The sequence below is a fragment of the Taudactylus pleione genome, unplaced genomic scaffold, assembly GCF_031769625.1.
Source record: "Taudactylus pleione unplaced genomic scaffold, aTauple2 ptg000472l, whole genome shotgun sequence".
NCBI lineage: Eukaryota > Metazoa > Chordata > Amphibia > Anura > Myobatrachidae > Taudactylus > Taudactylus pleione.
The window spans coordinates 1,477,012-1,501,503 of NW_028284874.1; the positions used below are offsets into that span (position 1 = coordinate 1,477,012).

At 47.2% G+C, this 24,492-nt stretch overlaps 1 protein-coding gene across 1 annotated transcript in view; it reads left to right on the forward strand.

The window, feature by feature from the left end:
* The window catches only part of SMOX (spermine oxidase), a 45,262-nt gene that overhangs the window by 11,856 nt on the left and 8,914 nt on the right, over positions 1 to 24,492 (forward strand). The window contains exons 2-3 of the mRNA XM_088448940.1: positions 11,673 to 11,907; positions 12,797 to 13,023. Of these exons, the coding sequence (XP_088305066.1) occupies positions 11,700 to 11,907; positions 12,797 to 13,023 (435 nt within the window). The 5' untranslated portion in view covers positions 11,673 to 11,699. The remainder of the gene's footprint in view (positions 1 to 11,672; positions 11,908 to 12,796; positions 13,024 to 24,492) is intronic.

A 24,492-nucleotide genomic window follows, 5' to 3' on the forward strand; every position in this document is an offset into this window, starting at 1 on the left:
ACTGCTGTCACCATTTGGCAGAAAGGATTTGAATAGCTACTGACCTCTTTTGGCAATACTTGTAACCATGGAAACAAACTGGACTGCATGGATGTTTCCATGGATACAAATATTGCCATGATAGGTTTTGACACAGAAAACAATCTGTCCAATGGCCGCAACTGTGTGTTTTGATTTTTCAGCTGATGATTTCAGGCAAAACTCCTACTTCAAGTTTTAGGAGATGTTATAGCAGCTGAAAGCGTCCAGGGCAAATATTCTGAATCAAAATTTGATTCTAACTACCCTCTACAAAGGTCTGTGTGTATGTGTTGCTTGCAAAAGGACAAGGTGGTATACAGACTTCATTAGTGAAGTACAATGTGCCAGTCAAAAGTGGATTTGACCAAAATTTTTATCAGGATTTTTTTTTTTAAATACGGTTTTTATTGTGGTGGACCAGCGGACCTCACCAATGTGATTTGGGGACACTACAGTTGGACATATAATGTATATAAAGTCTTTCACTTTGCCAGGGGCACTTAGAGCCTTAGTACAGCCCTAATTTTAGTTTAGAGAGCAGCTACTGGTTTCAGCTGTTAAATATTAATTGCTTTTTTTTTTTCTTTTCTGTGTAACTTTTTGTCTGAATCCAAGAATATGGTTTGTGCATTCCTACTTGTATAGATTGTGGAATGACAATCTAACAATAATAGCACCAATCATCTAACCCGGACCAATAAGATACAAGACAAATTAATAAATGTAATTTTATTGTGTGATAAAAGGATAGCTATCTTATATACACATAGGTCTTCTATAGAGGACATGAATCACTCATACAATAAAATGAGTTAATACAAAACACTCTTGGAAACAGATCAGGCATTTGTCGTATTTATCGGTTTAGACTACCTTGTCCAGTGTTGATGAGTTGCATTTAGAAGTCTCAACACCATTGTTTTATTCAGTACAAGTTGAGTCTCCCATATCCAAATATTCCTAAATACGGAATATTTTTAGCATGACTGAGATAATGAAACCTTTGCTTTTTGATGGTTCAATGTGCCCAAACTTTGTTTAAGGCACAAAATTATTACAAATATTGTATAAAATTACCTGCAGGCTGAGTGTATAAGGTGTATATGAAACATAAATGCATTCTGTGTTTTGGGAATGGGACCCAAATCTAGATATTTCATTTTGGTATGCAAATATTCCAAAATACAGAATATTCCGATATCCAAAATACCCCTGGTCCCAAGCATTTCGGATATGTGATACTCAACCAGTATATTCCAGAGAGAATTTGTGGAAAGTCATGTATTAACTAATTTTATTGTATCTATGATTCTATTTATGACCTCTATATAGGACCTATTTGTATATACGGTAGCTATCCTTTTATCACACAATAGATTACATTTATTAATTTGTCTTGTATATCATTGGTCCGGGTTAGGCTATCGGCGCTATTATTGTTAGATTGTCATTCCTCAAGGTTTATGGGTGCCATTGGACCCCTAGAATAGCTGCCTGACACTTTTCAGCTGTCAACCTGGAGGGCACGCAGTTAATGCTATCTAGTTATATAGATCCCTACTACTATATAGTACAGCCAGCCAGTGTCACCAAGGTTACTTCTAATGTTCGCTGTATCACCAGTTGCCGTTTGGCACTTGTCCTGCGAGATGTTCTTATTCTGGCATGTATTTATCTGAATGTATCTGCACAATAAATGGGGGTATTCGTATGGTAATGGGAGGCCGGGGACCGAAGTCAGAACTGAACGGTTATAGAAAAGTCATTCTCTTCCTGTCACGGTAATTGATGGCAATTTTGTTAAAACCTCCCTTGTTCAGCCAGCCTTTAGTTTATTAAAGCACAGACTGTTCTCAGACAAATAACGTGCGACGGGAGGTTGGATTTTTCTTTTTGCTTTTTCCTTCCCCCATCCTACTCCGTATTATCCGATTTTAATGCCAGTCTATTCATCTGTATCTGAGCGGTTCCAAGAAAGTCACCATTTGTTTCCTTCTTTATCCAAATCTAGACAAAATATTCCGAAAGTCTTTTTTTTTTTTTTTTTTTTTTTACCCCGTTATTTTGAGGCTGAATTGGCAATTTGAAAGTCTGCTTTGTGTCTCAAAGAACAACCCAGATGGATCTTTCACAACAAAATTAATTTGTTTTCCTCTTCTGAAGGGCTCGATACATGAAGTCTTCTCTGGTCTTTGTAATCTGCGTTCTTGGCAAACCCAGAACTCGAAAACGGATCAAGTACGACTATTGACCGTTGCTGGTAAAAAGTATTCTGACCAGATTAGCGGTGAAGTTTTCTGCCCCATAGAAGTTTTTGCCGACGGTCCCAGATTTCCCAGTATTTCCAGTCGTCCCAGAGAATTTTGACTTTTTTTTTTTTTGTCTAGCACACCTCTCAGGGATCACTGTGACCTATTCCTTCTACTGCCAGGAAGGCCCCATTTGTGAAAATGCGTGCTTCCCCTCTAAACTAGGGCAAGGCCAGTGCATTGCGTGTCTAATGAGACGGCAAGATCGATGTGTGGAACATATAATCTTAGGCACAAAGGGCTTTCTAATGGTTCTAAGCCATGTAATGGGGCATGAAATGTAATTCTATAATGATGGCCTTTCTTGTTCAGCTCCGTTTTGGAAAACTAAAAATAAACTGGGGAATAAAAATAACAACCAGCTGACTGACCATCTAGGGCAAGGTTTCCCAAACTCATTCCTCAGGGAACATTAACAGTGCATGTTTTCCAGGTCTCCTCACAGAATCACAAGTGAAATAATTAGTTCCACCTGTGGATCTTTTAAAACGTGTTAGCCAGTAATGAATGCCCCAACTAGGAAAAATGGGAAGCATGCCCTGTTAGTGCTCCCTAAGGAATGAGGTTTGGAAACTCTGATCTAGGTCAACCCTTCCCTGTATTGTATAGAACAGTGGTGTCAAACTCTGGCCCTCCAGCTGCAGTAGAACTACACATCCCAGCATGCAGTGCCACAGTCTTGTTGTTAGCGCATGCTAATACTGCGGCAAAGCATGCTGGGATATGTAGTCCCACAAAAGCTGAAGGGCCCGAGTTTGACACCACTGGTGTAGAAGATTAGAGGACAATATTTTTTTACTTGGATACCCTTCTATCCCGGCAATTGCAGTCCTATTGGGTGGAAAAATGAGGTTCCCAAACTTGATCCTCAAGGCGCCCTAACAGTCCAGGTGTTAAGGATATCCATGCCAGACCACAGATGACTTAATTAGTGCCTCAGTCAATTTGATTTAACCACCTGTGATCAACCATGGATATCTCTAAAACCTGGCCTGTTGGGTTGCCTTAAGAGCTGCGTTTGGGGACCTTTGTACTAGACTTTAGAAGCCATCAGTAGAATCATAGGCCAGAATCGGAAGATTATTAGTTATGCCTTTGGACCTCAGTGAACTTGACTATCAATGTTAGGTGCCAACTCTCCCTCCTGCACTTTCCTAGTGCCCTTTTCTGTCATTCCAGTTATTCAAAAATGGGCCCCAGTTACTGTGTCTTTGTTAAATTGTTTAGGTCTGCTATGAATATATCTGTATAATAATAATATTTTCTACTTCAGGGTCCATAGGGTATCCACAGGATACCTTGGGGTATAGGTGTGACGTCAGTCGCAGGGCACCAAAGAGTTAAGCTTTCAGCCTCCCAGGATGCACTAGGTCCCCCTCCTATACCCCGCCCCCGAGCCAAGGCACCTCAGTTTAGTTTGGTGCCCGGCCGGAGTCGGGTGCACCTGTTGGAGTGGGGGCTAGAAGAGCCCCTGAAGCTGTGGCTGCACAACTGGATGAACAGCATGGACAGTCAGTCCTGACGTCCATGCTGTCTTCCCTACACCCCGCCGGTACCAGAACGCCGGTACTGATCCGGGGATGCTGGTGGGCGTCTGGGGTCACAGCTAGCGGTGACCCCAGATGCTCCGGACCATGGCCGGATTCAAGGGGGACAGAGGTAAGCAGCGGGGTCCCGCGGTGGGTCCCCGCTGATCACATGGTCCTAAGTCCCCAGGCAGGGGGCTCCCTGGGGACTGGCTGCAGCGTGGAGCCAGGCGACCAACCTGCGCTTCCACTACCCCCTGGGACAGCGGACCGCAGCAGAGCGGTAGCGCTGCGGCGTCCCAGGGGTTAAATGCATGCCAGGGGAGCGCGCCTTCCCTGTCTCACAGCCGGCGCCTCCCCCGCTGCACACAGCCCTCTCTGCATGCTGCCGACTGGTCCTGTGGCAGCGCTCCTCCCCCAGGCCAGCCTCCTCTCTGCTCCTCGGCGGCCATCTTCTCCAGAACGCATGGTGAACGCTGCTGGAAGCGCTGGAAGGAAGCATCGTGGTCTGGGTCCCCCTGCATACCTCTCCTCCGCTGTGGTCAGGTCTGTGTATGCAGCGCTGTGTCCTACCAGGCCCTGTGTCTGTGTAGTTGAGTGATCAGCGCTGTTAGTGCAGGAATTGTTATTTTTCTGCATTGTATGTGACTGTGCTAGTGCTGCTGCCTGTAATCTTTTCTTCTCTAAACTGTCAGCTTTATTACTGTCCCTGTTCTTTCTGCTAAAGCCCTTGCGGTGCGGTGCTGCAGGGTGGTCTCTCGCCTATTTAATACTTAATTGGTGAGAGAGGTCACATACGTGGTGCCATCATGTCTGCAAGTGATTTTCCCCTCCGGCTACAGTGTACCACGTGCAAAGTACCGTTAGCGGAGGGGGAGGGTAGCGCGGAGGGCCTTTGCCGGCAGTGTTTGTCCATGGCGCGGCCTATTACGGTTACAGCACCGGTACAGGAGCCGCCCTGGGCTTGTTTCGCTCAGGCGTTAACAGCTTTAGTGGGCCAGTTAGCTCCGCAGCCCGCGTTTACTCCGATGGGTTTGTCCCAGCAGTCTGTGGTGTCGTCACCCATGCAGGGGTTCCCACGACAATTGGTGGTACCCCACAGTCTCCCTATTTCCCCGCTCCCGGGTTCTCAGGAGCCAGCGTGGGTTAACTCCCTGACGAGTTCTGTACAGCACTTGTCGGATGTGTTGCAAGGGGAGTCTGTGATGCGGTCTCATAAAAGGCCGGTGGCGTCTCTGTCCGCTCCTTATGAGGATGACGAAGGGACGTCTGATGATGGGGAGATTCTAGATCCTTACGATCAGGAACCTCTCCATACTAAGGACGCTGATGCTAAGTCCAAAGTATATATTCCTGGACTTATTCGGGCGGTCCGCACAGCCTTGGTGATTGAGGACGAAGTTCCCCCAGCGGCTAAATCTAAGTATGCCTTTTTCAAAGATGTGAAGGGCGATGCCACAGTCTTTCCTCTTTCGGGTCAGTTGGTGGACCATTTAGAGGAGGCGTGGAAACAACCTGGCAAAAGATACCAGCCGCAGAGACGCCTGGCGGTGGCTTATCCGTTCGCGGATAATTATTTTGCGAAGTGGGAATCCCCTCCACAGGTGGATTCTCACGTGACCCGTCTTGTCCGTAGTGCCACATTGCCGATGCCATCCATGTCCTCCCTTAAGGATGCTACGGACCGCAAGGTAGAAATCTGCCTGAAGTCCGCTTATTCCCTTGCAGGGGGGGCAGCACGGCCGGCTATGGCCATTTGCTGGGTTGCCAGAGCGATGGAGCGCTGGGCGGATTCATTAGAGGCTTCTTTTGAATCCGACTGTCCGGCCGATCAGGCGGAGTTGATTGGCAATCTCCGTGATTCGGCCACCTACATCAACGAGGCGGCTCTAGACATTAGTACTCTGGTGTCTAGAATTTCTTCAGCAGCGGTAGCTGCTCGTCGCACCTTGTGGCTGCGATCCTGGAAGGCGGACGCAGATTCCAAGAAAGGTCTGGAAGCGTTGCCGTTTACCGGAGAAGTTCTCTTCGGTCCGGATCTGGATAAGATTGTGGCCACGCTGGCGGCAGCCAAATCTGCCTGTCTCCCGTCGGCCGCTGCTCCTTCTGGTTCGGGACCATCGTCCTTTCGGTCATCTAGGGCCCAGGGCAGGCCCAAACCACAGTCGTTTCCTCGACAGGCTGGCCCTAAGAAATCGGTCAAGCCCCGGAAGCAGGCATGGAGTACCAGACGTCCGGCCCCCAAGCCAGATGACAAGCCTGCGGCCTGACGGTCCGGGCCTCCCTTTGGGGGATCCCAGGGTGGGAGGCCGCCTGCTACAGTTCGCCCAGTGTTGGTCGACCACTACGACAGACACTTGGGTTCTGGAGGTGGTTTCCCACGGATACGCCCTCTCCTTCCGGCACAGACCCCCGGCTCGCTTCTTCACCACGGGTCTCCCATCAGACCGGAACAAGGCTACGGAGCTGCGGAAGGTATTGCACACTATGCTCCAGGCTGGAGTTATAGTGGCGGTTCCATTCTCCCAGAGGGGCCAGGGTTTCTATTCAAATCTATTTTTGGTACAGAAACCCAATGGGTCATATCGTCCGATTCTCAACCTCAAAGCACTCAACAAGTCTTTGCGGGTCCCGAAGTTTCGGATGGAGACCCTACGGTCCATCATTCTGGCGCTGGAACCTGGGGACTACTTGGTGTCATTGGACATACAGGACGCTTACCTGCATGTCCCTATTCTTTGGCGCCATCAACAGTTCCTCAGGTTTGCAATCAGCAGCGACCACTTCCAGTTTCGGGCGTTACCTTTTGGCCTGGCAACAGCACCACGTGTTTTCACCAAGGTGATGGCGGTCATGGCGGCTTCTCTGCGGCTGCAGGGAGTCCGCATGTTGCCGTATTTGGACGACCTGTTATTGGTGGCAGGATCTCCAGAGCTCCTGTTACGCCACTTGGACCTGACCATTGCACTGCTGCAACGGCACGGCTGGCTAATCAACTGGCAGAAGTCCACTCTAATCCCGTCTCGGAGGATTCTGCATCTTGGAGCCTTATTGGACTCGGGACAGCAAAGGATCTTCGTAACGGAGGACAAGATCTCTGCTTTACAGTCAAGGGTGCGCAGTTGTCTGCACAGCCGCCGGGTGTCCTTACACTCGGCGATGAGGTTACTGGGCTCCATGGTGTCGGTGTTCGACATGGTGGAATACACCCAGTTTCACTCCAGACCTCTGCAGCACCTGATCCTGTCCAAGTGGAACGGGCTGACTCAGTCTCTGAAGTCCCAGACGATTGTGCTCACCCAGGAGGTTCGCCTGTCCCTTACGTGGTGGTTACAGACGACCCACCTCAACAAGGGATGTCCGTTCTGGGTTCCAAATTGGGTCCTGTTGACAACGGACGCCAGTCTTCGGGGCTGGGGAGCAGTTTCGGGTCCACACTTGTTCCAGGGCAGGTGGACGCCGACAGAAGCGGAGCTTCCAATAAATATCTTGGAACTCCGTGCGGTCTTCAATGCTCTCCAGCAGGCACAGCGGTTTCTCCAGGGTCGCCCGGTGCAGGTCCAGTCGGACAACGCTACCACCGTGGCCTACATAAACAGGCAAGGAGGAACTCGCAGTCGGGCGGCTCTCGTAGAGGTCTCTCGGATCCTGGTTTGGGCGGAGCGCAATCTTCCGGCCATATCAGCGGTCTTCATCCCGGGAGTGCTCAATTGGGAGGCGGACTTTCTAAGTCGCCAGGACGTTCATCCGGGGGAATGGTCCCTGCACCCGGACGTTTTTCAACTACTGGTGGACAGGTGGGGTCTTCCAGAAATCGACCTCATGGCGTCCCGGCACAACAACAAGTTGCCGGTGTACGGGTCTCGCACAAGAGACGAAGGGGCGTCTCTGGTGGATGCTCTGTCCGTCCGGTGGACGTTCCGGTTCGCATACCTGTTCCCTCCGGTCTCCCTTCTTCCACGGGTAATCCGGAAATTCAAACAGGAAGGAGGGACGCTCCTGTTGATAGCTCCCGCGTGGCCCAGACGGCACTGGTTCTCAGACCTTCAGGGTCTGTCCGTGGACATTCCTCTGCGGTTGCCGCTACGACCGGACCTTCTGTCTCAGGGTCCTTGCCTTCACCCGGACCTGACTCGGCTGTCTTTGACGGCGTGGCTGTTGAGACGGCCATGCTGAGGTCCCGGGGGTTTTCCAGCTCTGTGGTGCGGACCATGTTACGAGCTCGGAAACCGTCTTCCGCGAGGATATACCATCGCGTGTGGCATACGTTCTTCCAGTGGTGTCGACCGAGAGGTTATGCACCGCGGGAGTTTCGTCTGTCTCGGATTCTCGCCTTCCTGCAAGCGGGACTAGATCATGGGCTTCGCCTTGCTTCTTTGAAGGTACAGGTTTCGGCCCTATCTGTCTGGTTTCACCGTAGGATTGCTACAATCCCGGATGTGCGCACCTTTATGCAGGGTGTTCTCCGCATTCAGCCGCCCTTTGTTCCACCTGTGGCGCCTTGGGATTTGGCTGTGGTCCTGAGGGCTCTCCAAGGACCGCCGTTTGAACCACTGGGCTCAGTGGATCTTAAATGGCTAACAGCTAAGACTGTTTTCCTTCTGGCCATTGCTTCGGCCAGACGTGTTTCTGAGTTAGGGGCTCTTTCTTGTAGACCCCCTTTCTTGGTTTTTTTATGGGAACAGGGCAGTGCTCCGCACTCGGCCCGAGTTTCTTCCCAAAGTTGTTTCCCAGTTTCATATTAACGAGGAAATAGTTGTTCCGGCCTTTAACTCACCGGGTCTTTCCGTGGGTGAGGCCTCTTTGGATGTTGTGCGGGCCTTAAGGACTTATGTTGACCGCACTTCTTCGTTTAGGAAGTCGGACGCTTTGTTTGTCCTCTTTGGCTTCCGTAAAAAGGGTTGGCCTGCTTCAAAGCAAACTTTGGCAGCCTGGATCCGTATGGCTATTTCTGAAGCTTATCTTCATGAAGGCCTACCGGTCCCTCCTTCTCTGAAGGCTCATTCCACTAGGTCTGTGGGTCCTTCGTGGGCAGCTCGACGTGGTGCCTCGGTAGTTCAGATCTGCAAGGCTGCTACGTGGTCTTCTGTCCATACCTTCGTGAGGTATTACAGGTTTGACACCTTCGCCTCTCAGGATGCTTCCTTCGGGCGGCGGATTCTCCTTTCTGCACAGGAGCGTCCCCACCCTTAAAGGATACTGCTTTGGGACATCCCCAAGGTATCCTGTGGATACCCTATGGACCCTGAAGTAGAAAATATGAGATATGGTAAGAACTTACCCTTGTTATCTCTATTTCTACGAAGTCCATAGGGTTCCACAGGACTCCCGCCCTGTCGCACCTGTGCTGCAGATGGGCTTTGCTCTGGTCACCGGTTTTCCGTCTCCCTCTGGTGAGAATGTGATTCTTGTATGTGTCCAGATCTTTGTTCTCTCTTCCTTCTCCTCCTCCGGCCTATGGCTTGGTAACTAACTGAGGTGCCTTGGCTCGGGGGCGGGGTATAGGAGGGGGACCTAGTGCATCCTGGGAGGCTGAAAGCTTAACTCTTTGGTGCCCTGCGACTGACGTCACACCTATACCCCAAGGTATCCTGTGGAACCCTATGGACTTCGTAGAAATAGAGATAACAAGGGTAAGTTCTTACCATATCTCATATTATTTATTATTATTAGAGGTTGAGTCTCCCATATCTAAAATGCTTGGGACCAGGGGTATTTTGGTTAACTGAATATTCCGGATTTTGGAATAACTGCATACCATAATGAAATATCTTGGGAATAGGACCCAAATATACACACAGAATGCATTTGTGTTATATACACAGTCCGCAGGTAATTTTATACAATATATTCAATAATTTTGTGGCTCAAACAAAGTTTGTGTACAGAAATGAAATTAATTTGTTTCATATACACCTTATATACAGCCTGAAGGTAATTTTATACAATATTTGTAATAATTTGTGCCTTAGACAAAGTGTTTGAACCATCAAAAATCAAAGGTTTCATTATCTGTCATGCCAGAATAATTCCGTATTTCGGAATATTTGGATATGGGAGAATTTATTATTTTTTATATAACTCCAAAATCCGGCACTCACAAAGTCCATGGCAAATGTGGCCGGGTGCCCTCCACAGCAAGCCCCAGAACCAGGACCGACCGCATACAATATCCACAGGGTGGCACTCCATACAAAAACCAAAACAGTCTTAATGCTGTTTTTTTGGTTTTTGTACAGAATGCCGCTGTGTGTGTATGTGTGATATATATATATATATTTTTTATTTTTTTTATTTTTTCAGTACTAATACATTTCTGTATTTAGTCCTCAAATCTCAGTTTACCTTATTTTGGATTCTTTTGATGTTTGCAATGCCAGCAGATACGTCATACATCTGTTTGCTTATTATAGTCGGAGATTCTGGTATTTTTTATTTTTTGTTGTCCTAATTCTAGATTTCATGTTTAAAGCTGCATACACATGCAACAATTTAGTATATGAACGATATTGGTAAACTATTTTCGTTAATTTTTTCAAGGGAAAAATTAACGAACGATTTTTTTGAACTACAAACTATTTTTGCATATTTTGAGTTGGTCAGTCTGACTGAACTACAAACGTGAACACGCATGAACGATCGTTCTAACTCAGAAAGTGAACGATTTTTTTTAAACTATATTGATGATCATTAAAACAATGGTGTATGCACCTTTTTTAACTTTTTTTTTTTCTTTTTCAGTGCTACAATATTTCTGTATCTAGTCCTCAGAAAATGTAATTTTACATTATTTTGGATTTCTGTGCATCTGTATTAATTTTTAAGTCTCTAGATGAACTGCTTGAAAGTTGATGTTTATGTCTGAGACATGGATGCATTTGGGTTCAGGTATTTCAGAATATAATCACAAATAGACTATTGATAAGTAACAAGTTACTTCGCATATATTATTATTATTATTTTTTTTTTTTCTTTTTAATAATTTTTATTTCCTTTGTTCCTGGCATGTGCAGAGGATAAATTTTCCCATTTGTTTGCTCTCTGTATGCCTAGGGGTCTATTTATCATTGGTGACTGCGGTAACTGCCTATTTATGTGCTGCCAGAATTTACCTTGCCTGGGTTCCTCAGTGAGTGTTTTCCTCCCGGTCACTGCTGGAGAAAGGTTAAAGTGATATTCGTTTTGCGTCCAATGTCTGTGCATGCGCATTGTGATCTGAACTGGTGGGGGTCCAGGGGAACCTCACCGGCTCCCACTACAAGGTATAGATTTCCTCCAAAAGCTTGAATCCTGCTGCCTGGATCTTACTGCACTCTTGTTATTAGATTTGGTCGGTTACACCATGGACCTGTACACCTGCTATTATAAAATCATAGGCTATAACCTCCACTAGCATGGTTTGCTGTCTGCTGTGATATTCAGGGCATCAGTCTCCTCCGCCTGTATTTTCACATCTTTTTAATGTAGGCCCTCCAACATGGCCTATTCCTCCAGGTACACAACGCTCTACTTCTGGACTTCCCACCTAATTTACGATTGCAGTCACTTGTTTTGGACTGGTAATTGAGAAGAGCATTTCAACGGAGGTAGCTGCAATCACAATTTAAGTGGGAAGTCCAGGAGCATAGATTTTGTGCCCTGGTGGAAAGGGTCATGCTGGATGGTATGGTAATGTATCCACCTTTTTAATAACAACATACCTTTTGGTAGTAGGTTGACCTGGTGGATATGAGCAGTGTTGATATCTCAGCTGAATAACTTTTTTTTGTTTTGTTCCTTCGTTATTTATTTTTGTGTTTTTTTTTTTCTCCACTAGGTCAACTAAAAGGAGAGTTTGGACGGCATGCAAAGTTGTGAAATATCTTCAGACAACTCCGATGATCCTCTTGGTAGTGGCCAACTTCGAAACGGACAACCGCGTATAGTGATCATTGGGGCGGGTCTTGCAGGCCTCTCTGCTGCCAAATATCTCCTTGAGAAAGGATTCACGGATGTTACGATCCTTGAGGCATCTGATCGAATTGGAGGTAGAGTGCAAAGTATAAAACTTGGTGAGTAGCATCCGTTCTTCTTTTTCTAGTCTTCCCCCCCTTTCACGGCTAACGCCCCCCCCCCCTCTTCCTCATATTCAATGAGAAGTCCACGTTACCATTACGATTTTTCTCAGTAACCCTCCGTCTCACCCCACTTATAGAACCACGAGGATCCCATTCTCGGGGAGCAGAACGGTTCAGGAGAGGCTCGTGCCACCATCATCTGTTATGGTCACTTCTCCCTGGCTGAAACCCGGGCGAAGTCTGAACTGAAACTAGATCGATTAGTTTTTGATATAAGCCTTTTTATTAAAAGGCGGGAAAAAAAAATGATACCCTTCTGCCCTGCTCCTTTAAATTTTAGACAATGTATTCTCTTGGTTTTTTTTTTATTTTTTCCTGAAAAATAATTGGATTATTTTGTCAAAAAGCTACTTATCTATGGTTTTCATCTGGCCTTCACCTCCAGAATGTGGGTCTTTACTTGCAATTCTCATCCTTCTCTCAATTTTATGGTTTCACATGACCCCTTCTACAATAGGCCTAGTGTCTCCTCCTCCTTGTGGGACAGGGTATAAAAATTAAGCTTGGCAGTTATTGATATCTTTAAGTGTGATTTTTCTGTAATAAGGCCAAAAAAAAAAAAAAAAAACCATGCGACCACCCACTGAATACACATCAGTGGACCTGCACAGAGGAATTTCCGAATCGATTTGACAAAAACATTTAACCGGACATTATATTTTTGTTACGTTGACAGGACACCATCCGTCTTTTAAATAAAAGGTAATAAAACCTGTTGGCCCTATTACATTTCATCGTCCATGTTAATGGAGTTGTGGCCCCTCTTTGACTTTATGTAATTTTTTTTTTTTTTAATTTTCTTATTTCTGTTCTTTCTCTTTAGAACACGCTACATTTGAACTGGGAGCTACTTGGATCCATGGGTCGAATGGCAATCCCATCTATCATCTAGCAGAAGACAATGGCTTACTGGAGGAAACTACGGATGGAGAGAGAAGTGTTGGTCGCATCAGTCTGTACTCCAAGAATGGAGTGGCTCACTACCTCACCAGCAGTGGACAGAGGATCCCGAAGGATATGGTTGAAGAATTCAGTGATGTTTATAACGAGGTGAGAAAATTAAGAAACACTGCTTATAATAACCAGTGACAATTGGCAGTTGCTGGATAATTGCCGGTCTTTCAGGTGAACTTTAAATTGGCACTCGCGTGGGTAGACTGGGATGCGTTCAGTGTCCTCGCACAGCGGATGTCGGTGCTTAGAATACCGGCGCCGGAATCCCGACACCTATCAAAATCCCAGCGCTAGCATCCTGAAGATAAATAGTGGGATTAGGGGGAGGGTTAGGCACTAAGGGGGAGGTTTAGGGTGTGGGGAGGTTAGGTTTAGGCACTAAGGAGGAGATTAGGTTCAGGGACGGGTAGGGAGAGAGAAGGTTAGGCACTAGGGGAAGGGTTAGGTTTAGGCTGCAGGGAGAGGGGGGTTATGTTTAGGCTGCTGGGAGGGGTAGCAGTAGAAGAAGGCAGGTGTCAGTATCCTTACCCTGTCGGGATACCGGCATCGGGATTTTGACTGCCGGCATCCCGTACCCATCCCGGGTAATTTATTAATAATCTTTTTATAATGTGCCGCAAGGGTTCCGCAGCGCCTTTTAAAGTACAGAAACAAATGAGTACACAAGACAACAGTTATTAACAGTACAAACAATGCAGGACAAGTACATGATTTATTAACATTGCTGCATAACACCTACAGTAAATTACCAGCAGGGTGTTTGCAACAAAGTGTTGGGTGCCGTTGCAAATAAAAGTAAGGCAAGGAGAAGCCAGTGAGGGAAGAGGGCCCTGCTCGTAAGAGCTTGCATTCTAAAGGGGAGGGGCAAACAAACAGGAGACACAGATGGGCTAGATAGTGAGAAAGGAGCATAGAGTAGTGGGTTAAGATGAGCGCTGGAAAGCTTTGAGGAAGAAATAGGTCTTGAGAGCCCATTTGAAGATTAAGAGCCAGGAAGCAAAGTTATGGGTAGACTTGGTCATTTGGTTTGAGCTCCAGAAGTCTGGATTTGAGCCCAGTGCTGGGTCCCTGAATCTGCCATCGCTGGTTGTGGTATGGATTCCAGTTAGTACTTTTGGAAGGGGTGCGGGGAGAGGCAGTGGCGTAGCCAGCTTTTGACATGAGGCAATCCAGTGATCACCATACAGTAAACACAGTTTCCAATGACTGCCATAGAGTACATACTGTCCAGCATTGCATTGCGACCACCCACCATACAATACAGTCCTGACGCCCCTGTTCTGATGGGTATCATTACTAAAATATCTTCTGGAGGGAAAGCGTTTGCCCTCTCCCTGCCCCACCCTTTCTATGCCACCATGGACAGACAATCAAACTACAGCATTTTGCCAAAATCTGCACTTAATATATGTTTTTTCTTTTGCTCCCACAATAAGCAGCATGTGTGACCTTTGGTTAGGAGCTATGTGTGGGCAATGCAACCTCCTGTGTATTGCGTGGTCTATGTCCTCATTTTGTAGTAATAGGAATCCTGCACTTTTACTTCTGGTTTAATGAGCTAGTTTGCTTTTGTACAGTATCTATTCTGCAGCGACTTTGGGCTTTCAGATTCCTTTGGTGTACAGTATAGGAACTGTACCATAATGTGTTTTATTTCCAGTATGAATAACAAATTTACCTTATTGGACTGAGTACAGGCCCTCCTGCAACTTTTACTAAATACATTGATTTATATGAGCTCTTAGTGATTTTATTTTATTTTTTTCCTCTTTTCATGAATCGCTAACTATTCCAGGTCTGAGTGACTCAGCGGCTGCTTGTTCTTTAGGAACAGCCCGTTATAGACAGAATACTCACCCTGTTGTGTTAGAATTTGGATTCGTTGCTGGTAAATGAATGGCTGTGAATGAACTCTGCCCCCTTGTGTAAGAGCCGTTTCATTGTACTATAAGACTTTCGATATTGGCTAAAACGCATATACCTACAAATGAGTGGAAAGGGAAATAATTATATTTAAGCTGGAAATCTTTAATTTACTCAATCTTAATGTAATTATTGAGGCAGCTTTTGAGCTGCCCAATGAACGTAAGCTGCAAGTCTATTAAAGTATTTATATTTTTTTATTATTTTTTAATCATGTTTAATTGGGGACATTAGGGCTGATATAATGTCTATTTAATCAGGGACAGGTCCTGGCTGGCCTTAAAGTCTGCATTTCACATGGTTGTAATCTGCCTCGGAACCTGTGAAATTCATGTGTCCCTGATTAAAGGGATAGTATAGCAACCCTATATTAGGTACTGTGTGCTGTGGTTACCAGAGACGGGTGTCTGTGGTGCATTCAGCCATTGATAAAATGGGATTTTGGTACCTACCGGTAAATCCTTTTCTCTGATTCCACAGGGGACACTGGAGGTACTTACGCTGGGGTATAGAGGCGTGGATAACTGGAGCTGGCACTTTAAATAATTTAGAAGTGTGAAGCTCCTCCCCCTCTATGCCCCATCAGCCCTCAGTTTAGAAAATGAAGACCGAGAGGAGATGGAGAACAAGCAGAGTAAAAAGGGAGAGAACACACAATAATCAAAATATACAACATATGGAACAAACCGAACAGGCAGGCTAAGAGCGCAGAGGTGGGCATCCAGTGTCCCCTGTGGAATCGGAGAAAAGGATTTACCGGTAGGTACCAAAATCCCATTTTCTCTTTCATCCACTAGGGGACACTGGAGGTGCTTACGCTGGGAACTTCCCAAAGTTATCCCCACGGGCGGGAGCGCTCTGCGGGGCCTGCAGAACAAGACTGCCAAAACGGGATGTCGAAACCGCGAACCTATCAAATTTGTAAAACTTGACAAACGTATGCACAGAAGACCAAGTAGCCACACGGCACAACTGTGACGTGGAGGCTCCCCTACCAGCCGCCCAGGACGCACCCACAGAACGTGTGGAATGAGCTGAAATGGATGAAGGAGGCCGGCGTCCGGCTCCAACATAAGTCTGATGAATAGTCAGTCGGATCCAACGTGCCAAAGTCTGCTTAGACGCTGGCCAACCCCTCTGAACATAGAGGACAAAAAGTGACTCAGACTTACGGGGGGAAGCAGTCCTGTCAACATAGATGCGGAGAGCTCTAACCACATCCAAGGTAGAAGAACCACCAGAGTCCTCCACCAAAGACTACCACAATAGGCTGATTAATATGAAAAACCGACACTACCTTGGGAAGGAAGGCGGCTACCGTCCGGAGTTCCTCCCTATCGGCAAGAAACACAAGGTAAGGTGGCTTATAGGACAGAGCACCCAATTCCGAAACTCTACGAGCCGAAGCTAGAGCCAAGAGAAGGACCGTCTTCCAAGATAAGTACTTAATATCAACCTCTTCCAAAGGTTCAAACATGGACGACTGAAGAAACAAAAGCACTAAGTTCAAGTCCCAGGGAGCAATCGGAGGTACAAAAGGAGGCTGCACCCGCAAGACCCCCTGAAGAAACGTCTGCACCTCAGGAATGAGGGCCAATTTCCGTTGAAAGAAAAAGGAAAGGGCAGAAACCTGCACCTTTAAAGTTCCAAGCCGAAGGCCAGAATCCAGACCCGTCTGAAGAAAAAGCAGAAACCGGGACAACCGAAAAGTCCTAGATGGAAGATCCCGACTGGAACACCACGAGATATAAGAACGCCAGATGCGATGAAAATGTGCAGCCGAAACTGGTTTCCTGGCGCATAGCATGGTGGGAATGACAGCCTGGGATTCCTTTGCGTCTTAAGATATCAGTTTCAAGAGCCAACCCATTAAACGCAGTTGCGCTAGGTTGGGGTGTACTAAAGGACCTTGCTGTAGCAGATCCGGGCGCAGAGGAAGGGGCCACGGATCGTCTGACAATAGGGACCGAAGGTCCGCGAACCAACTCCTCCGAGGCCAGTTCGGAGCCACAAGAATAACAGAGGCTGACTCGTGTTTTATCCTCTTTAGCAGTCGAGGAAGAAGTGGAATCGGAGGAAAGAGGTAAACAAAGTCGTAGTTCCATGGAACTGTCAGAGCGTCTACTGCCACTGCCTGCGGATCTCGAGTTCTTGACACGTATACCGGGAGCTGACGATTCAATCGTGACTCCATGAGGTCCACCTGAGGAAATCCCCATCGACGTATCAGCGCGTTGAACACGTCTGGATGAAGCATCCATTCCCCGGGGTGGATATCCTGTCTGCTTAGGTAATCTGCTTCCCAGTTGTCCACACCCGGGATGAATACCGCCGACAGGATTGCTGACTGGCTCTCGGCCCACCTGAAAATCTGAGTTACTTCTCGCATGACCATGCGACTCTGAGTCCCTCCTTGGCGGTTGATATACGCGACGGCCGTCGCGTTGTCGGACTGAACTCTTACCGGACTAGCTCTTAGAAACCCTGTTGCTTCTATCAGCGCATTGTAGATCGCTCTGAGTTCCAACACATTTATGGGCCACTTTTGTTCTAGAGGGGACCATCGACCCTGTAAATGATAATCGAGGACTACAGCACCCCATCCTCGAAGGTTGGCATCCGTTGTTACGATGATCCAGTCCCACACTCCGAATCTCCGGCCCGCAAGAAGATTGTTGGATTGTGTCCACCAGAGAAGGGCCACTCTGGTAGCTGGGCTCAGACTGATCTGGCGATGTAGGAGCAGATGAGACCCTGACCCCTGTGTTAGTAGGTCCAGCTGAAACACCCTGGAGTGGAACCGCCCGAACTGTATTGCCTTGAAGGCCGCTACCATCTTCCCCAGGAGACGCAGACAAAGAAGGAAGGACACCCTCTTTGGTCTGAGGACCAGCTGAACTAACAACCGGATATCCCGGGCCTTGTCTACTGGAAGGAAGATCCTCTCTGATGCCGTATCTAAGATCATGCCCAGAAACAGGAGCTTCTGGGACGGATTGAGATTTGATTTCTTGAAGTTTATTATCCAACAGTGTTGGATTAGAGTCTGATATGTCAGTAAGGCATGACTTGTAAGAAGAGCTACCGACTGCGCCTTGAGTAACAGGTCGTCCAAATAAGGGATTATGTTCACTCCCGATGACCGAAGGAGAGCAATCATGACTGACATGAGTTTGGTGAAGATGCGGGGAGCAGAGGATAACCCGAACGGCAATGCCCGAAACTGATAATGATCCTTCAATATGGCGAAACGCAGAAAGGCTTGGTGTGGTTTCCAAATGGGAACGTGGAGATGAGCATCCTTGATATCCATGGATAATAGGAACTCTCCTGGTTCCAAGCTCGCAATAACGGACTGCAGAGACTCCATTTTGAACTGATACATCTTCAGATACAGGTTCAATGACTTGAGGTTCAAGATGGGCCTGACCGATCCATCCAGTTTTGGGTACTACAAACAGGTTTGAGTAAAACCCCATACCTCATTGATGTTCTGGGACTAGCACAGATGATACTACTAGAGACAGGATAGCCTCCTGTAGAACCCTGGCCTTGTCTGCAGGTATGGACAGACTTGTAGTGAAGAACCGAGGTGGAGGGGGGACCTCAAACTCTATTCGGTACCCCAGGGAAATTAGTCTGCGGATCCACGGCTCTGGAGATGTCTGGTTCCAAACTTGTTGAAATCTTTGCAGGCGGCCTCCCACTGTAGGTGGTCCCAGGTGGGACCACCTACAGTGCCACCTGATTTTCAGCTGGCTTAGGCTCCTGTCTACGTGCAACCAAGTGTGGGCGACCTCTACCTCTGCCGCCTCTTGCTTGGAAGGGAGCACCTCTGGCTCTACCACGAAAGGAATGTGGCGCACGAAAGGAAGGTCCAGTATAAGATCGTCTGGGAGCCGGTGCAGTTGACTGGAGGAAGGAAGACTTACCCCCCGTGGCCTGGGATATCCATTTGTCTAATTCCGGGCCAAACAGCATGTCGCCATTGAATGGTAAACCCTCCACCGCACGCTTGGATTCTGCTTCCGCTTGCCAGGCGCGTAACCAGAGGGCTGTGTGGCCGGAAATAGCAGAAGCAGATATGCGAGCACTAATCTGACTGATATCTTTTGACGCTTTTCCCAGGAAAACTGCAGACTCACGGATGTGTTCAGCTAGTAAGCGTAACTCTCTGCTCTAGAAGTACCAGAGTCCAAACCTGTAATCAACTGGTCAGCCCAGCAAACCACCGCTTTGTTAGGCCCACCCTTGTTACTGCTTGGGTTAAGTTGAGTACCCGCTGCGGTATAAATAGATCTTAGCGTTGTCTCCAATTTACGATCCGAAGGATCTTTTAGTACTGTAGCTCCCGGTACTGGGAGTGCTGTTTTTTTAGAAAGACCGGAGACTGACTCATCTACTGGAGGGGGTGTTTCCCACTTCTCCATCATGGATGATGGAAAAGGGTAGCTAGAAGGAAACCGGCGCGGAATTTGAAACAGTTTATCCGGTTGCTTCCAGGCCACTGAGAGCTGCTGTTGAAGATGCAGTGAGAACGGAAAAACCGCCGAACTCTTTGGTTGTTCATGAAATAATTCACACTCCTGGGATGCAGGAATAATATCCTCAGGTAAGTTAACGATTTTTCTGACCGCCAAAATTAAAGATTCCACCCCGGGAGAGGTGGAGTCTAACTCTAGAGGGGTATCTTCCTGTAATGCTTCCTCCAATTCCCCTTCCTCAGTATCCTCTGTAGCGAGGAATTCCTCGTCAGACTCTTCTGACTGGAGAATAGCTGATAAAGGACGCTTTTGTGTCGGTCCTTGTAAGAAGGTGGCGGGAGCGGACACAGCTGTACCCATTACCTGTACCAGGATGTCTAGAGACTTGGTTAGCCCAGCAACCCAGGGAGGCTGAGACTTGCATGCCTCAGCTAACTCAGACGTTAAGTCCGTCATTACTCCTACCATGTCAGCGGCCCATGGAGGCGCAGGTGAGGCAGTAATAGCCATAGGTGGATCAATTGCTATACAAGATCACATAAAGTGGACCCAGCCGCATGCGGCTTGGACAGTTTGTTGTTACACCTAGAACAAACAAACATCTTTTGAGACGCTTTTGTTCTGTTTGACATGGATACACACAGTCACCACACACAGAGGGACAGAGTATATACAGAAGTAAAGAAAAACAGAAGGCTGGCTTGGGACAGAGGAGGAGATACACCCCACTCCCTTCCCACAGATCAGATTCCCTGCACCCCCAGTGTATTATGCACAGCCTCTGCTTAACTTGTAGCTGCTGTAGCCAGGAATGGGGAGCCAAAGAATCCAGCCTTCCGATCTGCTGCACTTCTCCTGTATAAGGGAGAGATGCAGGCATTTAAGAGTTAATAAACGGCAGCCACACTGTTACTACAGCCGCTTGCCGAATATAGAGAGAGAGCCCGCGTTAATTAGGCCCCGCCCCCTTCTTCATGCCCTAAGGGCTCCAATATGGCTGCTATGTCCATCCCCCCCTCCCCTCCGCGCTACCCGCGTGTATCAGTGGAGAGAGGGGAGAAGCAGGGAGCCGCGTGTAGCGCTGTGTATTTCTAACACCACGCAGGGCAGCGCTGACAGCGGGACCTTGTAGCGCTGTCTAACAGCGCTATTCACACAGTAACACAGCGCAGTATGCTGTGTCAGCGCCGGGCAGCGGGGGCAGGAGCCGGGGGATGCGCAGCTTGTTACTCACTGCGTGTTCCCAGAGGCCTCTCTCTCTCGGCAGGTCAGCAGAGTCTTCTCGTCTTGTGTGAAGACCTGCTGTGGCTAAAACACCAGGGCGCCAGGTACCCGGACCCCACCTTTTAGATAGGTGGCGAAGGGTACCTATAGGTGTGTAAAAGATATTTAAAATAAAATAAATGTATTGCTGGAGCACAGCATAATGTGACCAGCTCCTAGAGGCACATTTTCTAAACTGAGGGCTGATGGGGCATAGAGGGGGAGGAGCTTCACACTTCTAAATTATTTAAAGTGCCGGCTCCAGTTATCCACGCCTCTATACCCCAGCGTAAGCACCTCCAGTGTCCCCTAGTGGATGAAAGAGAAACTACTTTAGTAGAGAGGTTTAGTGGAAATACTAGTATTTTGAGGTGCTAGCGGCACCCCACAGGCATGGCCACACCCTCTGTAATGTGACCACACCCCTAGCAAGCCACAGCCACTCCCCTTTTGGTGCTTTCCAATGTATGAGCCACGTGAAATCTAAAAATTGTCGTTGCCCCCCCCCCCCCTGGAGAAGGAGTCTGGGCGAAGACCTCGCAGATCACTCCCCTCCTCCCATCACTAGTTTTTCAGAATACAGATGTGTTCTTTTTACTGTTTCTGTAACGCCAAATAGCCACTCTCAGCATGCCAGGGCCCGTGAGACTCTTGAAGAGCGTCTTTTTCGCGTAAGACTTATTTGCATAAATGAAATGCATAGAAGCAAGAAAATTCCATTGATGACATACGCTGATCAATGGGGTGTGCTTCGTTTGTACATCTGTGCGTGACCGAGTCTGAATTCTTATGAAAAGAGCTCCGATGCCGCGGCTGTTTTTATTCACGCCAAGTTCTGGTGTGCATCATCTGCGACCTTCTGCGTATGAGGTTGAAGTATCAGCCTAGCGAATACGATGCAAAGAAAAAGCCGGTACGCTACTTCTCTCTGAGCGTCTCCGGCACCCTGCGCGTCATGTGGCATATGGACGGTCGGGTAAGTGGGGCCACATCTGTAGATACCTTGGTTTATAAAACTCTGCATTGCCTATGGCACCCCTGTGTTCCAAAAGCGGAGCACGTGCACTCTGTATGCCTGAGCCCTAAACGTGGTTGTTTAATGGCAGAAACAACGTTGACCGATCTCTCCTCCTGTTTAGTCAACCTCCATTTTATTTTGTCCCCATCCAGGCTTCAGCTATTGCTTCTAGGCCGTACTCTATGCTGTTGTAGTGTGAGAAACACTGGTACGTAGGACCTGATTCAGAGCAGCTCGCTGGATGCGTATGCAAAATTGTCAGTGACGCCATGGGAAGCGATCGCTCTCCAAGGCATAAGCACACCCACTTTGGCTGTGCGAGCGATGCTCTGTGTATGCTGACACCCATTAGTCTATGTAGAGACACCCACTAGCGCATGTCATCTCCAGGAAGAGTATTAAAACATTGGTACATCGAGCACCACCATCGGATGCGATCGCAGTGCTTGTGGTTGCTTCACCCTGCCCCAGGCACTGCGTGGGCTTCAGTGTAAAACAGGCATGTGACGTGTACTATGACGCTGCCTGTTAATTATGCACGCCTTAAAAACGGCGTTGGAACACCTAGGCACGCCTGCGTTCGCACCTCCACACCCCCATTATCCGTGTCCAGCCCCACAAACTGCCTCTCCTGTCACTCATTTCACTGGGCTGTCTTTGTTGAGCGAGCGGCCTGCGATTGCACAGAGTAGTTTGCGCACGCGCAGAACGAAACTGCGCGTACGCAAACCATCGGGCCGTTTGTGAGCGCACAGCGCTAGCGAGCGGTTCTGAATCAGGTCCATAGTTCACTCTTAGCGCTAACAATATACTACAATGTACTGTGTGCATCTAGCAAATAAAAGCATGGGGAGTTTGTTCATATTTTGATCAAAACATTAAAGCTTACATGCCGTCATCAAGGGACCCCAATTCTCCAAGTACTACACTAGCATATGTCCTACACACCGTTAAATGCACTCACCCCTCAGGTACAGAGAGTAACATCTATACAGAGGCTGTTTGTGAGCCATACAACTAGACCTTTTATAGCCTTGATTGAAAGCAGCCATGTACCTGCACACACCGGCATGTCAAATGTCGACATATTGACGACATACCCCTGCAACATGAACATTTTAGGCCGAGAATTTTATCATTGTGTCAGACAATAGGGGGTAAATTTACTAAGGTGAGAGTTTTTAGAAGTGGAGATGTTGCCCATACCAACCAATCGGATTCTAGCTATTATCTTCTAGAAGGTGCTAGTTAAATGAGAAGTAGAATCTGATTGGTTGCTATGGGCAACAACTCCACTTCTAAAAACTCACTTTAGTAAACCTACCCCACGGTATCCTAATCTCTGTCCAGAATAGACAGACGTTTGGCATAATGGCTCCTTTGCTACTCCCAAATTAAAAGCTGGTAGCTAAATCTGTTTCAGAAATGAAACTCTGATATTGGGGGAGATGTACCAAGCCTTAGAGGATGGTAAAGTGGAGAGGGATAAAGTACCAAACATTCAGTTCCTAACTGCCATTTTTCAAACTCTGCCTGTAACATGAGTTAGAAGCCGATCGGCTGGTACTTTATCTCTCCACTTTATCACTCTCCCCCCATTGCCGTATGTGAACACTGCAATTGAAGCTTTCCCAATGGGACGTGTCTGAATTTCCAATCTGACCTAATAGTCTATGAAAAATAACTTTCCTCACTACGTAGGTGAGGTTATGACTGGAATTCAAATGCGGGTGTTTTTTTTTATTTTATTTTTTTTATGATCATGTTCCATGTAACCTGCCGCTGGCTGCGGGGACATTGGATTTGTGGACACCGCATTCATTGCTGAAATAGGGAAAATAAATCTTCCATAAAAGAAGTCATTATGAATTTGTTAGTGCACGCTGCAGCCTGCAGACCTCTTACCCACAAGGTGAAGTCAAGAGGGTATATTTAATAATAGTGAGGGTTTTTAGAAGTGAAGATGTTGCCCATAGCAACCAGTCACATGCTAGCTATTCTCTTCTAGAAGGTGCTAGTTAAATGTTAGGTAGTATCTGATTGGTTACTATGGGTAACATTTCCACTTCAGAAAACCTGCGCTTTAGTAAATCTACCCCTTGGTGTACAAACCATGCCCTATATGGATTCGCTACACCATACAAAGTATTTGTGCAATACAAGTTTGGCAAGCGGTCAGTCATTCTTTGCCTGCTCTATTGGAGAGCCACATCCCTCTTAACATGGCAAGCGTGATGTTTGTTTATGAAAAACTTATTTCTTGGTTAATGTGTACGTTCTTTAATACATAGCCTTAGAGATATAATCAGAATCTGTGTGTTTTTAAATCCTGACTAGACTTCCATGAGGAGGGCAGACTTTACGGTTTCATATGGCTCTGCTGGAGCAAATGCATGACCTCTTGTTCTCTTCCTAATATAACCAAAGTAGTGACCAACTCTAATAATTGGTTTTATGTGCGAGAAATGGTGCCTCTTGTCTGGAAGGTGAGCTGTTGCTATGATCAGTCACCCTGTTGGATGGAAGGTGAGCTGTTGCTATGATCAGTCACCCTGTTGGATGGAAGGTGAGCTGTTGCTATGATCAGTCACCCTGTTGGATGGAAGGTGAGCTGTTGCTATGATCAGTCACCCTGTTGGATGGAAGGTGAGCTGTTGCTATGATCAGTCACCCTGTTGGATGGAAGGTGAGCTGTTGCTGTGATCAGTCACCCTGTTGGATGGAAGGTGAGCTGTTGCTATGATCAGTCACCCTGTTGGATGGCTGTTATCTGGCTGGCTTTTTTATTTCCTACTGCAGTGGTTCCCAAACTTTCTTGAATCCTGGTGCCCCAGATTATCAGCATTTTTATTTTATTTTTTTCATGGCACCCCTAGG